The following is a 12,431-nucleotide window of genomic DNA, read 5'->3' as shown; positions in this document are numbered from 1 at the left end:
CTCACCTCCTGCCACTTACCTGCCCTTTCCCCAGAGGAGCAGCCTGCCTTCTGCCGGCACCTCACCGAGCTTCGCAACCTTACCAAGGGCCCCTGCTACCTGGACCAGGTGGAGGTAACCTACTGCAGTGGGCACTGCCCGTCCAGCACCAACGTCCTGCTTGAGGTGAGCAAGGGGGCTGCAGGCCCGTGGGGTCAACCTGAGGCCCCCAGGGGCCTGCAGCTGCGAGCCTAGAACCCAGGCAAAGCCCAGGGGACATGAGGGATGAGGTCCATCTTAGGGGCAAACAGCTGATCAGAGCCGGGGTGAGTTTTCACCAAGGTGGTGGTGCACCTGCTTCTTGGCCCAATGACCTCAGCTGGGCTTGGGCTCTGAAGGCTGCTGCAGGCCTCTGCCCCCTCCCGGGGGCCTTGTCCCACTTCTCCCTGGTCCCCCACTCCGCCCCGCACAGCCTGCCCCTCAGCCCACTGTGCCTCACAAGGCAAGCAAGCCAGGACAACAAAGAAAGACACGGAAGAGCTAAGTTAACCCATTACACAGTGAGTGAAAGCTTGAAGGACAGGCATTTCACGGGTAGCCTTGTTCCCGATGTTTCCCCGAAGACTGATGGAGCTGTGCTCCACCCTCATTCTCCTTGGACCCAGAAAGGCCAGACCTGCTCCTTTGGGTGGCCCTTCTCAGGGGCTCTGGGATCCCCCTTACTTCCCCAGCCCTGAGCCTGGAGGGCTGTGGCTGCAGCTGGGTCCTGGCCAGGGTCCAGCCAGAACAGAACCTCGGCACCTGGCCTGGCCTCAGGTCACCTGTGGCTTGGCCATTCCCTTCCGCCTCAGCCCACCTGGCCAAGGTCATCTATTCCTGGAAGACAAAGGTGCTTTCCTACCTGGTCTTCAACCTTTGGCCCCTCTCCTGCTCCCCTGGGCACTCCCTGCACCTCCTGGGAATGCCTCCCAAATCACTTTTGGATTTTTTAAAACAGTGAGGAGAAGAGAGTAGTTAAGAAATTTTTTCTGGGAGGAAAAATGATAGTGGGATAGAATCAGAGGGAGTTACTTTTTTTCTGAATCTTTTGTAGTTTTTTTAAACTTGGTATTGTGTAAATGTATTACCTATTTAAACATAAAGTTAAAATAGAATTATACATAAAATTAAAGCAAACGTTCAGTGGGACTTACAGAGTTACCACATAATCAGAGAGCAAGAGTGTCTGCTTTGGAGTGAGAACTCACTTTGCACTTCGATCCGACTGTGCAGTTTAGGACTTTATTATTTGTAGTTTCAGAAATTGTTAGCCTGTCTCTCCAACTAGGCTGGAAGCCTCTTGGCTTACAGTAGAGTCTGTGTCTTTTCCCTCTGCTGATGGGATGCAGTGATGATGGTGTTAAAAGCCTTCATTTACCCTGAAAGTTGTTGGTTGCCAGACAGGTGGGGGCTGGAGTGAAGGAGGTGGGCTTCTGGGAAAACTGGGACTTGGTGGTGACACATCCCTTCCCTGCCCGGCTGTCCTGCTTGGCGAGATGTGGGATCTGAGACCTTGGGAATCTGGCCGTCCCTCGGCCCAGCTCTGCGGGGATAGGACGGGCCAAGAGAGGAAAGGAAGGTGGTTTGGGCCGACTCCTCCGCTTGGTGCCTCCCTGGCTCAGCCACCCGCTTTCGCCCAGGAGCCGTATCTGCAGAGCCAGTGCGACTGTTGCAGCTACCGCCTGGACCCCGAGAACCCGGTGCGGATCCTGAACCTGCACTGCCCCGGCGGCCGCACAGAGCTGGTGGTGCTGCCGGTCATCCACAGCTGCCAGTGCAGCGAGTGCCAGGGTGCGTCTGCACGAGGGTCCTGGAGGGGGCAGGGGCAGGGCAGGGGAGGGGCTGGGGTCCCCGGAGGCCTGGAGTGGGCTGACCTCTGGCTGGAGCGGGGCCAGGCTGGGCGTTACCCAACATCCCCTCGCTGGATCCTTCTTGAGTCCTTCCGCTCCACCCCATCCCCCTTCTTAGCATTCATGTTGATTTCTTCCCCAGTCAAGAGTAAGGTTGGGTGCTTGGAGTCAGGCATACTGGGTTCAAATCCCAGCTTGTCTATTTCTTCCTTGCTGAGTCTCCATGACCTCATCTTTACAACCGGGCTGACAATCTGCACAGGCTTGTTGAGAGAACTCAGTGGGAAGTGTCTGGTTCTTGTTAAATACCTGGTATATGATACCCCGAGGCCAAAATGTGTGGCAGGTGAGAGAGAAACCCAGGCACTGATACCCCGTGGATGGAGCGCAGGGCAAGAGCCCACCTTTGCTCTTGGCTTCTTCCTGGAACCTCTTCCTTCCTCTTCTGCCAGTTGGCTCAGACGGCCCTCTCTCCAGCCGCATCCCTTCCAGGCCTGACCACTCTGCCTTTTTTTGCTAGCACATCTGCCCTTCATTTGTCCTCCAGGAGGTGATTTCTCAAAGCGCTGATGGCTCCGCTGGATGAGGCCCCGCTGCTCCTCACGTGATCACTTGTCTCAGCAGCACTGACCCCTCCTCCCATGCCCAGCCATCCTCTCCATGCCCTGGCTCCAGCATATTCCAAATAAAGTGACATTGGCAGCAAGCCTGTATGCAGAGTCTGCATCCCTGGGCCCAGAAGGGAAGGGGAGGAAGGAGGGGTCTGAGCCCTGGCCTGGACCAGCACAAGGACTGTCTCCTAGGGAACCTCTATGAACCTGCCGTGCTAGTGAACTTGGGCAAGTCACTTCCCATATCTGAGCCTCAGTTACCCCATCTGTAGCCAGTGAATGTCAAGTCTGAAGAGCTCTGGTGTAAGTCATCTCTAGGGCTCCAGGTTGCATCACACCCCATCTGACGTCAGCTGCAGCTGTGGTGGGCATTTCCACACAAGATCCACTCATCTCATGCTGATGTGTGCTTCTCCTCCTCCTTTTATAAAGTTTTATTGAGATATAATTTATATCCTATGAAATTCACCCATTTTAAGTTTACACTTCAGTGACTTTTACAGAAAATACCTAAAGTTGCACAAAAGCATGACAATCCAGTTAGAGAACATCTCCATTATTTCAAGCCCATTTTACAATCCATCCTTCCCATCTCCAGCCCCAGGCAGCCACTAAACTGCTTTCTACCTCAACAGATTTGCCTTTTCTGGACATTTCATGTAAATGTCTAGCAGCTTTGGATTAGCACGATGATTTGGAGATTCATCTGTTAACCAAAATAAATACTGCAGGAGGCTGCAAATAAGTTTATTTGGGGTCTTAAGAATTGCAATTCAGGAGACACAAATTTGGGTAACCCTGAAGGAGTGGTCCAAGGAAGAGAAAGAGACAGGGGATGGGTTTACAAAGACAAAAAGCCACGAGGTCGTTAAAAGTTGCGTGGACAGAATTGTGATTGATATGAGTCAGTAAATATTTGTCCTTAAGGCATTCCTGTCTGCCCAGGACAGAGAAAACTCTGATTTTCAAAGGCCCCATGTGCACATTGGGTCCACCCAGATCAGGATACTCTCCCCATTTTAAGGTCAATTGTGCCACACAGTGTACCACAATCAAGGAAGTGATATCTCATCACATCCACAGGCCCCGGGAGTTAGGGTGGGACATCTCTCGGGGGAGGGCATTTAGAAATCCCTCCTCCCATAGTAGGGCTGCATGGCTAGTCAGGGTCTCAGTATGGCTTCAAGGCCAGGCTGGGGTCCCTACTTCCCACCAGGTTTCCTAACAGGAAACCAATGATAATTATTCATTCTTAGTCACATATATGGCTGCCTCTTTTTGCTCCTTTGTCTTCAGAGATGGCCCGCGCCCTGTGTATCTACTTCTCCTTTAACCTGAGCACCCAACCCCTACACCTTGTGGCCTTTCTCTTGCCTCCTGAAACAGCCTACACTCTACGGAGCATGTATCTCTCTAAATAAACCTATCTTTACTTAAAAAAAAAAATCACATACATCCCTCAATGGAGGACTATCAGAAATATTTGGGAAGGAAACTGTGTAAAAGGATTGGCATTCCTGATAGTAAAGCAGCCATTATAACCTGATTGTCCACTTGGTTTCTGTCCTTCAATACACATGCTATGCACTTGGATATACTGCTGACCAGAATATCAACCTGAATATCACTTATCATCTCTCCCTGAGTCTCCGCCCACCTGGAAGCTGATATTTCTCCCAAATTCTCCTGGTTTTGCTGGCCAGCTGTCCCTCTTCCTCCCACAAAGAGCCCTCTTCCTGCGTAGCTTGTGGCACCTAGCTACACCACCCTCTCCTGCTCCCTGTGGTCCTTCCCCATCTCCAAAGACTTCACCTCTTTCCACACATTTTCAGTGTCCACGTGGGTAATCCATTTAAAATTTCAGTCTCATATTCTTTGCTTCCTCACCTGTCATGACCTTCTCCTTCACTTCACCTTGGGAATCCACTCCTACGACTTGACCATTTTCAAACACGTGCAAATATTTACTCACTGATTATAACTTCCTCTCATCCCAGCTTACTTTCTCTCATCCCCACTGCTGTCATTCATCGCTGTTTTTGTGATTTCAAATCCATTGAGCCCTCCAAGTTCTCACTTCTCATTACCCCGCCTCCTGTCTTCCATCAGGATTCCTGGTCTGCATGGTTAGTCTCAACACCAACTGCAAATTAGAATCACCTGAGAAGCTTCTAATAAATAACAATCCCCAGGCTCCATCCTGAACCATCAAATCAGGTTCTTTGAAAGCCCCATGGATAATTCTAATGTGCACCTAGCTGGAATTGAGAATCGCCTTTCTATAATTATTATTGGCCACTCCACTGCAAATACCATTCATTCCCTCACTTTTCTATCCCTTCATTCATATCCACCTGGCAATATTCCAACCAAAATATCTGCCCAAGTTTTTTGCTTCTAGACAGAGTAAATGGGTTGTTTTTACCTTAAATCTGTGATCACAAAACTCAAATTGGCTTTTAAATCGACTGGCCATCTGACTTGCTATGTTTCTCCATTAGCTGTTTCCCATTCTCTGAGATGACCAGGCACACCTCCACTTTTTCCCCCTCTGCATTTTCCTGAGATGATCTTGTCTCATTGAGATGTCATCAAATGGGAATTCTCTCAGTAAACCTACAAACAAACCTACACCTACTCCATCTTCTCCTCCTTCCCCTCTGGTATCATCCAGAAGCACCCCTACCCCTTGAAAGGGCCCCTGTACTCTGGTCCTTGCTCCTCTTGCCTCCTCAAGGACTTGGGTCCTTGCATCACCCCATCTTTGCTGAACCATCAGTTCCCATTCCACCAACATAGAAACAGGATTTTGTGTCTTCACATCTTAGCCCTTGGCCTCAATCCCACATTCCCCTCTAGATACTGCCCTATTTCTCTGTACACTTTCATTGAAAAACTTGTGGAAAGAATTATCTACCCTGGCCGTCTCAACCACCTCACCTCCAAATTTTTAACCTACAGATGAGAATTTGTTATACAGATACAGGGATAATGCATGAGCAGAAATATAGCTCTCCAAGGTCCTGATATAGCTGAGTCTGGGAGCCGGAGGCTGGAGGGCTATCTGGAGCCCTCTCTCTGCCTTCTCATTTGTTGTGCATCTCCCTCTTGGTACTTTCTCAGTAATGCAGACTCCGCTACTAGAGAGTGCACCTAGCAGAGGGTGACTGCTCAAAACAAGGTTGTGGACTGAATTGGGTCCCCTACCAAATTCATATGCTGAGGCCCTAAATCCCAGTGTGCCTGTGTGTGGAAACAGGACCTTTATGGAGGTAACTAAGGTTAAATGAAGTCATAAAGGTGGGGCCCTGATAGATTAGCATCCTTATTAGAAGAGACTCCAGAGAGCTTGTCCCCACCCCCCACTCTCCGCCAGTACACAGAAAGAAGAGGTCAGATGAACACACAGCCACAAGCCAGTAGCAGAGGTCTTACCAGAAACCAATCACGTTGGCATGCTGATCTCAGACTTCTAGTCTCCAGAACTGTGAGAAAGTAAATGTCTCTTGTTTAAGCCACACAGTCTATATTGTTATGGCAGCCTGAGCTGACTAATACAAAGTCTACTGCAATTCCACCGACCTGATCGAACTCTCTCACATTTCTAGAGAAGATATTCTCATTGGCCCTGCTGAGTTTAACTCTGGTCAACCCTGGCCAGGAGAGCAGGATCATATAATGGAAAATGGTTACTTGGGACTTTTCAGGGGTGATAATCAAAATATTTAACAATAAGTATGGCAATATAAATTAATTAAAAATTTAAATATAAATTATATTTGCTTTATTTTTATTTAAAACTTTGAATTGCAGTTTAAAACACACATATGTAAAAGTGTATGAAACATAAATGAACAACTCAATAAATAATTGTAAAGCAGACATCGGGTAACCACCATCCAAGTCTAGAAATAGAACACTTCTCACCCCAGAAGCCCTCAGGGGTCCCTTCCCACCCATATTGAATTCCCTCTCTCCTAAAGTTAGTATAAAATACTTTTATAATAATTATTTCCTTATTTTCTGTAGTTTTACCTTCACATACACATAATGAGAGGGTCACAAGGAAGCCTTCTAGAATGCTGCAAACTTTTTATATCTGATGTGGGTGGTGACTATATGGTACACATGTAAGAATATGAGCTGTACACTTAAGATTTCTGCACTTTACTGTCCATTATTTGTACGATTATTATACATATTACATCCATATATAACAAGTGAAACAATGCATTGTTACAATTATTACTTTAATTTTACATCTTTTAAAGAAGATGAGAGGAGAAAGGAGAGCAAGTATTTATTTATAGAGTGTTTTTTTTCTCTTCTATCCTTTGCTTTTTAAATTCACCCTCTACTCTGCAATAGTACTGATCAACTGAAGTGTGAATCTGCCCATACCGTTTGCCAGCTAAAAACTTATTTCAAGTCCTATAAGGCAGTACACAGTGCCTTCCACATCCAGCCCCAGTGTCTCTCCAGCATCACTTCCCACAACCTCCCGTCTTACACACTGTCCTTATAGACACCATTTGCTCATCTTTCTGGTTTTGCTGATGCTGTTTCTTATGCCCAATTGCCCTTCCTACACAATACCTCTCTTCCCCTCCTGTTTCAGTTGGCTCAGGCTACCAAAACAAAACATTATAGACTGGGTGACTTAAACAACTGACATTTATTTTCTCACTGTTATGGAGGCTGGAAGTCCAAGATCAAAGTGCCAGCATGGACAGATTCTGGTAAGAACTCTCTTTCTGGCTGACAGACAGCTGCCTTCTCACTGTTTCCTCACATGGCAGAGAGAAACAGGAAGTCCCCGGTGTCTCTTCTTATAAACACACCAAACCCATCGTGAGGATCCCACCCTCATGATCTCATCTAAACCTAATTACTTCCCAAAGGCCCCACATCTAAGTACCATCCTATAGGGGTTATATATGAATTCTGAGGGAACACAATAGAACCTCCTTCACATAACTAAATGCGAGGGAATAGACGCAAGAGAAAGCAACTTCATAGCCCAGTCGGAGCACTTTGCCCTTATTACAGGGCCTGAGAGAGCATCGTGGGTATGTTACTTAGTAACCGTCGCCGGGGAGGGAGGCTGGAAGGGCCGAGAGCAAGCTGCTCGGGGTCCAATCCGGACCCCGTATTCCCGGAGCCAATAGCAGCGTTGAGAGCCGCTTACCGAGCCTGGACTGAGCTTCCCATGATGCCCCGGCGCCTCGGGCTAGGCGGCTGCCGTAAAGCAGTTCACTCGACGCGACGCAAGTGACCGCTGCGCGCCTCTCCCGGCTCGGCGAGTGCCACTCCCCGCCCCACAAGGGAGAGTCGGCTCCAGGCCGCGCCCCCTCCTTACCGGGGCGCCCTCCCTTCTGGGGGCCCGGTCCTCACGGTGGTCGCGGTGGCAGCGCCCTCGGGCCAGGCCACAGGGGGAGGGGGCGGCCTGGCGGCAGTGGCGGGGTCAGCACGGGGCACCAAAGGCGAGGCCATGGAGCCCAGGGAGTCGGGGAAGGTAGGCCTGGAAGGGCCCTGGGGCCTCCCACTCCCTCGCCCCCGATCCGGGCGCCTGCGAGGCGGATGGTACGGGCGGAGTCCCCGCAGATGAGCCAGCCTTGCAGGGAAGGGCTCGCCCGCTCGCCCGCCGCCTCTTCCTCTGCACTTGGGCGGCCGCCTCGGGCGAGTCCCGCGCAGCATTCCGCTCGCTCCCTCCCTCCCTCCCCGGCCGCCGTCAGCCGAGTCGTCGCTGCGTTGATGCTGGGGGGTGGGGGGGCGACCCGCCCAATGTGGAAACGCGAAAGTGCTTCCTGTTTTCCCACACCGCCGTTGGCGTCTTGAAGAGGCCCAGCTGTTTTAAGGCTTTGAGGCTGGATAAGACCCCAGTGGTAGCTAAGGGTAGGAATCTCGGGAGACAAGGTGAGGGCTTCGCCCTGCCTCGATTCCCCCTTCCCAAGAAAGAACTGAGAAGAAAAAGACAAGGCATCTGGCATATTTCTTGCCGGTTTCTGTGTCTAGCTTATCTACTTCGAGGAGTATCTGAGTATTGCTTAGAAGCATATTCCTTCAGGCTGGGCAGGAGGCTGTAAGTTGGAAGAAATGGTAGGGGAAAAAATCCGTGAAGGTAGAATTAAGTAGGTTTGACTAGATGGAGCTTGGAGGCAGTGTCCGCAGAGACCAGCCTGGTTGTAGGCGCTTGACTGAGACATTAGCAGCCTTTGGGACTAAGATCTTTCTGGATGTTCTTTGCTGCAAGTTCTTGAGGATCGTTTCTTCTTTGGCACAGAGGGAATTTCCTCAACAAATATTTTCAAGTGCGTATTGAGTCTCTCTTTCAAAAAAATTGTTCATTTAATAAACAATTTGATCTGTGATTTAAGTTGATGTAAATGCTGGAAGTACAAGAATAAATATGAAATGACCACTTTCCTCCAGGAACTCTCCTGCAATTGTCACTTCAGTAACTTGGGTAAGCATAGAAGTGTTGTCCCACAGACAAGAGAGAAAGATAATGAGATTATTTTGATGCTCCAGTTTTTCCTGGAAAGACTGGGAAGGACTCTGCATCACAAAAAGTTACTCCTAGCTTAAGCAACTCTTCTGTACTCCTTCCTTTCCACAAGCTACAGGGATATATTTTCCAGATGAAACAACCCTCAAAGTAAAGAGTCCAAGACAATAAAGCTCAACAGAACCTAACTAAAGAAACTGAAGAAAGATTAAACTGTTTGCCAGCCTCGTGTTAAGCACTTTAGCAGATATCAAAAAAGTAAGGGAAGTGGCCCTTACTCTCAGGTTTATCCTCCAGTTAGTTTAGACTGAATCTGACTTTGGACAGAGAGGGAGCAGAATGTAGTGAGGAGGAAGGGTTATAAACAATTGGCATTGACAATTGGAATTAGTGATTTGAGATTGATTTCAAGCTGTTCTGTTCAGTTGTAGGCTTTCTTAGCCTTTAATGAGAGAATAGAAAAATACAAACATTTTGGGAGGTGGAGGAGAAATTTTATGTCCTTTTCAGGCTCAACCACTAATTGAAAACCTTGGAGTCTGAAAATTTCACTCATGATTCTAATCTTGTTTGCAGGGTGTCTCAAAAGGACACCTTTCCCAGGAACATCTGTTTTCTAGCAGGGGGAATGAGGATGTTATCCAAAGATGAAATAAAGTGATTGCAAAACAAACCAGCAGTGTAAGATGTATTGCAGACGAGTGACAATACTAAGGCCTCGGTGGAATGGCTGTGCTATTCTAAAGTTCTATTCTGAATACCACTTTTTTGTCTCAAAGCTTGGAGACTAGGGGGTCCACTTGACGTAGTAGTTTGGTCTGTTATTAGAATCTTCCTTTGATGCTATTTTGTGACATTTATTAACTAAAAGCAATCTTGGGCTATTGGATTGGGTGTGGAGTATCTTGCCTGTCATTGGCAGAATAGGATAGAAGTCAAAGACTTTGCCCCATCACTATCTCCTATTATCCTGTTTTATTTTCTTCCCAGCCATTATCACTATATCAGATGATCACGTTTATTTATTCATTTACATGTTTGCTGACTTTACTCTCTGTTATATCCCCAGCTAGAATGGCACAGCAGTATCTGGCATTTAATAGGTTCTCAGAAAGTATTTATTGAATGAACGACTCAAAATAGCATCTCTACAGGAGCTCTTTTGCTATAAGGTGTGGGTGCTGTGAGGAGCACTGCAGCCTGACACCTCGTGTGCCCTCTGAGAGACTGTTGTTCCTGCTGCCAAATGGGAGCATTTATTGTATATGTACTTATTGCCTCCTTATTTTGGGTTCCTGGTCCCTCTGTCCTTCCCATGGAAGTGATCATTCCCTTCTCATTTTTCTCTGGTCTCAGTTTTATTTTTGCACTTACATCATAGTTGTCTGTCACCTCCTGATTTTAATCTGCTTGATGAATATAGTATTTTGTTTTTGTTTTTGAGGGGGAGGTAGTTAGGTTTATTTATTTGTTTAATGGAGGTACTGGAGACTGGACCCAGGACCTTGTGCATGCTAAGCACTCACTCTACCACTGAGCCATACCCTCTCCCCTGTGGTGTCTTTTATATCTTAGGATCTGCTGGCACATAGAAACAAATAAAATGCATGTTGAATGAAAAAAGTAAGTGCCTATGAAATATTTTCTGTATAATGTGGTGGGGAGAAGGGTGGTGATGGGGAAGGAGATGAAGGAAAATCAGCACAGGCTTCCTGAGGACCAGGCACCGCAACGGATGTAAGCCTTCCTTGCTCAGGGGTAGGGGACGCGCTTGGACCAGGTGGGTGGGAAGTCCCTTGTGACGGAGGTGGCACGTAAATAGGAACTGGGTGAGTGGGTGGACCCTAAGTGGGTGGGAGGCAGTGGGCAGAATCAGGGAATGTAAAGGCTGGGTGTGTAGAGGGAGGAAAGCTGCAAGATGTGTTGATTGATTACCATTACGCTAATCTGGCTGCAGTAGAGGTTCCAGGTGGGGCAGGACTTTGAGCTAAGGTTAGGGAGGAAGGTTAGGTTCAGATCAAGGGGACTTGTGGCGTGGCTGAGAAGTCAGAGCTCTACCTTATAGACAGTGGGCACCACTGAAATAGAACATCCAGAGATACTCTTTGCTTTCTGTGTAGATAAGAAATTCCTCTTAGTCAAGTCTAAATTTTCTGTGGATTTGTGTTTTCTTTACATTGCAGTCAATTGGAATCAGAAGGCTCTTGCCATAGTATTGGTTAAAAGAGAGGAACCAGGGTTAAGGTAATCACTTTTGTTGGGAAGACACTTCTTTATTATCTAAACATTCAGTCCTGGCCATACTCTTCATCCTTGTGGTGCTCATAAACTAAAGCAGTGGGTCCATGGGCTTCATTATGCCCACCTGTTCCCTCAGGAAGACCGGCAGGTGGGAATGAATAGGGAACCCTGTTTACCCTTGATCACAAACTCTTTAGCCGGCCCTGGTGGGAACAGCTTGCCCTCTCGTCCTGGTGTACTGTAATCCTCCTGGGATCTGCCTGCTGTATAATCTCAAGGGTTTTCTTCCCCCTCGCCATGCTGGCTCTCCTTAGGCCACATCTGTGTGTACCCCTTTCTTGTCTGCCTGCCTGCTTCTAAGCAGAGCCCAGCCTCCAGCAGGTTTTTGGAATTATAATTGCATTTTGCTTTGGAAGATGCTCCGAGAGCAAGTAATTATTTAAAACATATGCATTTGGCAGTACAATTCCACTTTTGTTTTAAAACCTGTTCATTCATACATATTAACAGACAAAAGACTGGAAGGTTACCTACCAAATATCAATAGTAATTATCAGTAAGGAGATTGTGGGTGAACTTAAAACGGTTTTTTTTTCTGCTTATTGTCTTAATTTTCTGCAGTGAACGTATATTTACTCAAGAAAAATACTCAGATTATTTTTAAACATACAGTTCAACAGTGACATTATCTGTATTGTTTTCCTCAAAAAGTTTCACTGTTGAAGTTAAAATAGATTTCATGTGTTTGAAATCTGAGCGTAAAGTTACAGGCAATTTTAAACAAATGTACTAGAACTTGTTATAAATGGAAATGAATGTGTCCCCTTCAGAGCTGTCACTTTGGGAGGACTTATACTTACTTCAAGGGTGCTATTACCTGAAATGTTTTTCTTTGGGGGTAGGAGATTTTTTGTTGTTGATAATTTTATTTCTTTGACTAGGTGATAAATGGTGGCATAAACTTTAAAAGGCTAAACAGAAAGGTTTTCTGATTATTTCTTGTATAACTGCTTGTTTCATGGCTGCAGTATCTTACTTCTCTGAGGCTTTTGATGATAGTTTTGTTTTTTAAAGTTTTTTTCTCCATGCCTCACATCCATTTCTTCCCCTCCTCCCCTCACCCCACCGTCTGTTTTGGTCTCTATCAGACCTGTTACAGCCTTTCCCCAGATGTCTGCTAGTCCAGTTGTTTGCTGACACTTA

General features: G+C 47.2%; 2 protein-coding genes across 2 annotated transcripts in view; both read left to right on the top strand.

The window, feature by feature from the left end:
* Positions 1-2,537, top strand: part of LOC102527980 (SCO-spondin) — a 51,851-nt gene extending 49,314 nt beyond the window's left edge. Inside the window, exons 101-103 of the mRNA XM_072964212.1 lie at positions 35-165; positions 1,659-1,809; positions 2,416-2,537. Coding sequence (XP_072820313.1) covers positions 35-165; positions 1,659-1,809; positions 2,416-2,438 — 305 coding nt within the window. The 3' untranslated portion in view covers positions 2,439-2,537. The remainder of the gene's footprint in view (positions 1-34; positions 166-1,658; positions 1,810-2,415) is intronic.
* A 5,210-nt stretch (positions 2,538-7,747) lies between these two features.
* ZNF862 (zinc finger protein 862) overlaps positions 7,748-12,431 on the top strand; it is a 28,868-nt gene continuing 24,184 nt past the window's right edge. Inside the window, exon 1 of the mRNA XM_006217545.4 lies at positions 7,748-7,994. Coding sequence (XP_006217607.2) covers positions 7,971-7,994 — 24 coding nt within the window. The 5' untranslated portion in view covers positions 7,748-7,970. The remainder of the gene's footprint in view (positions 7,995-12,431) is intronic.

The sequence above is a fragment of the Vicugna pacos genome, chromosome 7 (genome assembly GCF_048564905.1).
Source record: "Vicugna pacos chromosome 7, VicPac4, whole genome shotgun sequence".
In the NCBI taxonomy this organism is placed as follows: domain Eukaryota; kingdom Metazoa; phylum Chordata; class Mammalia; order Artiodactyla; family Camelidae; genus Vicugna; species Vicugna pacos.
This window is presented reverse-complemented; position numbering and strand designations above follow the sequence as displayed.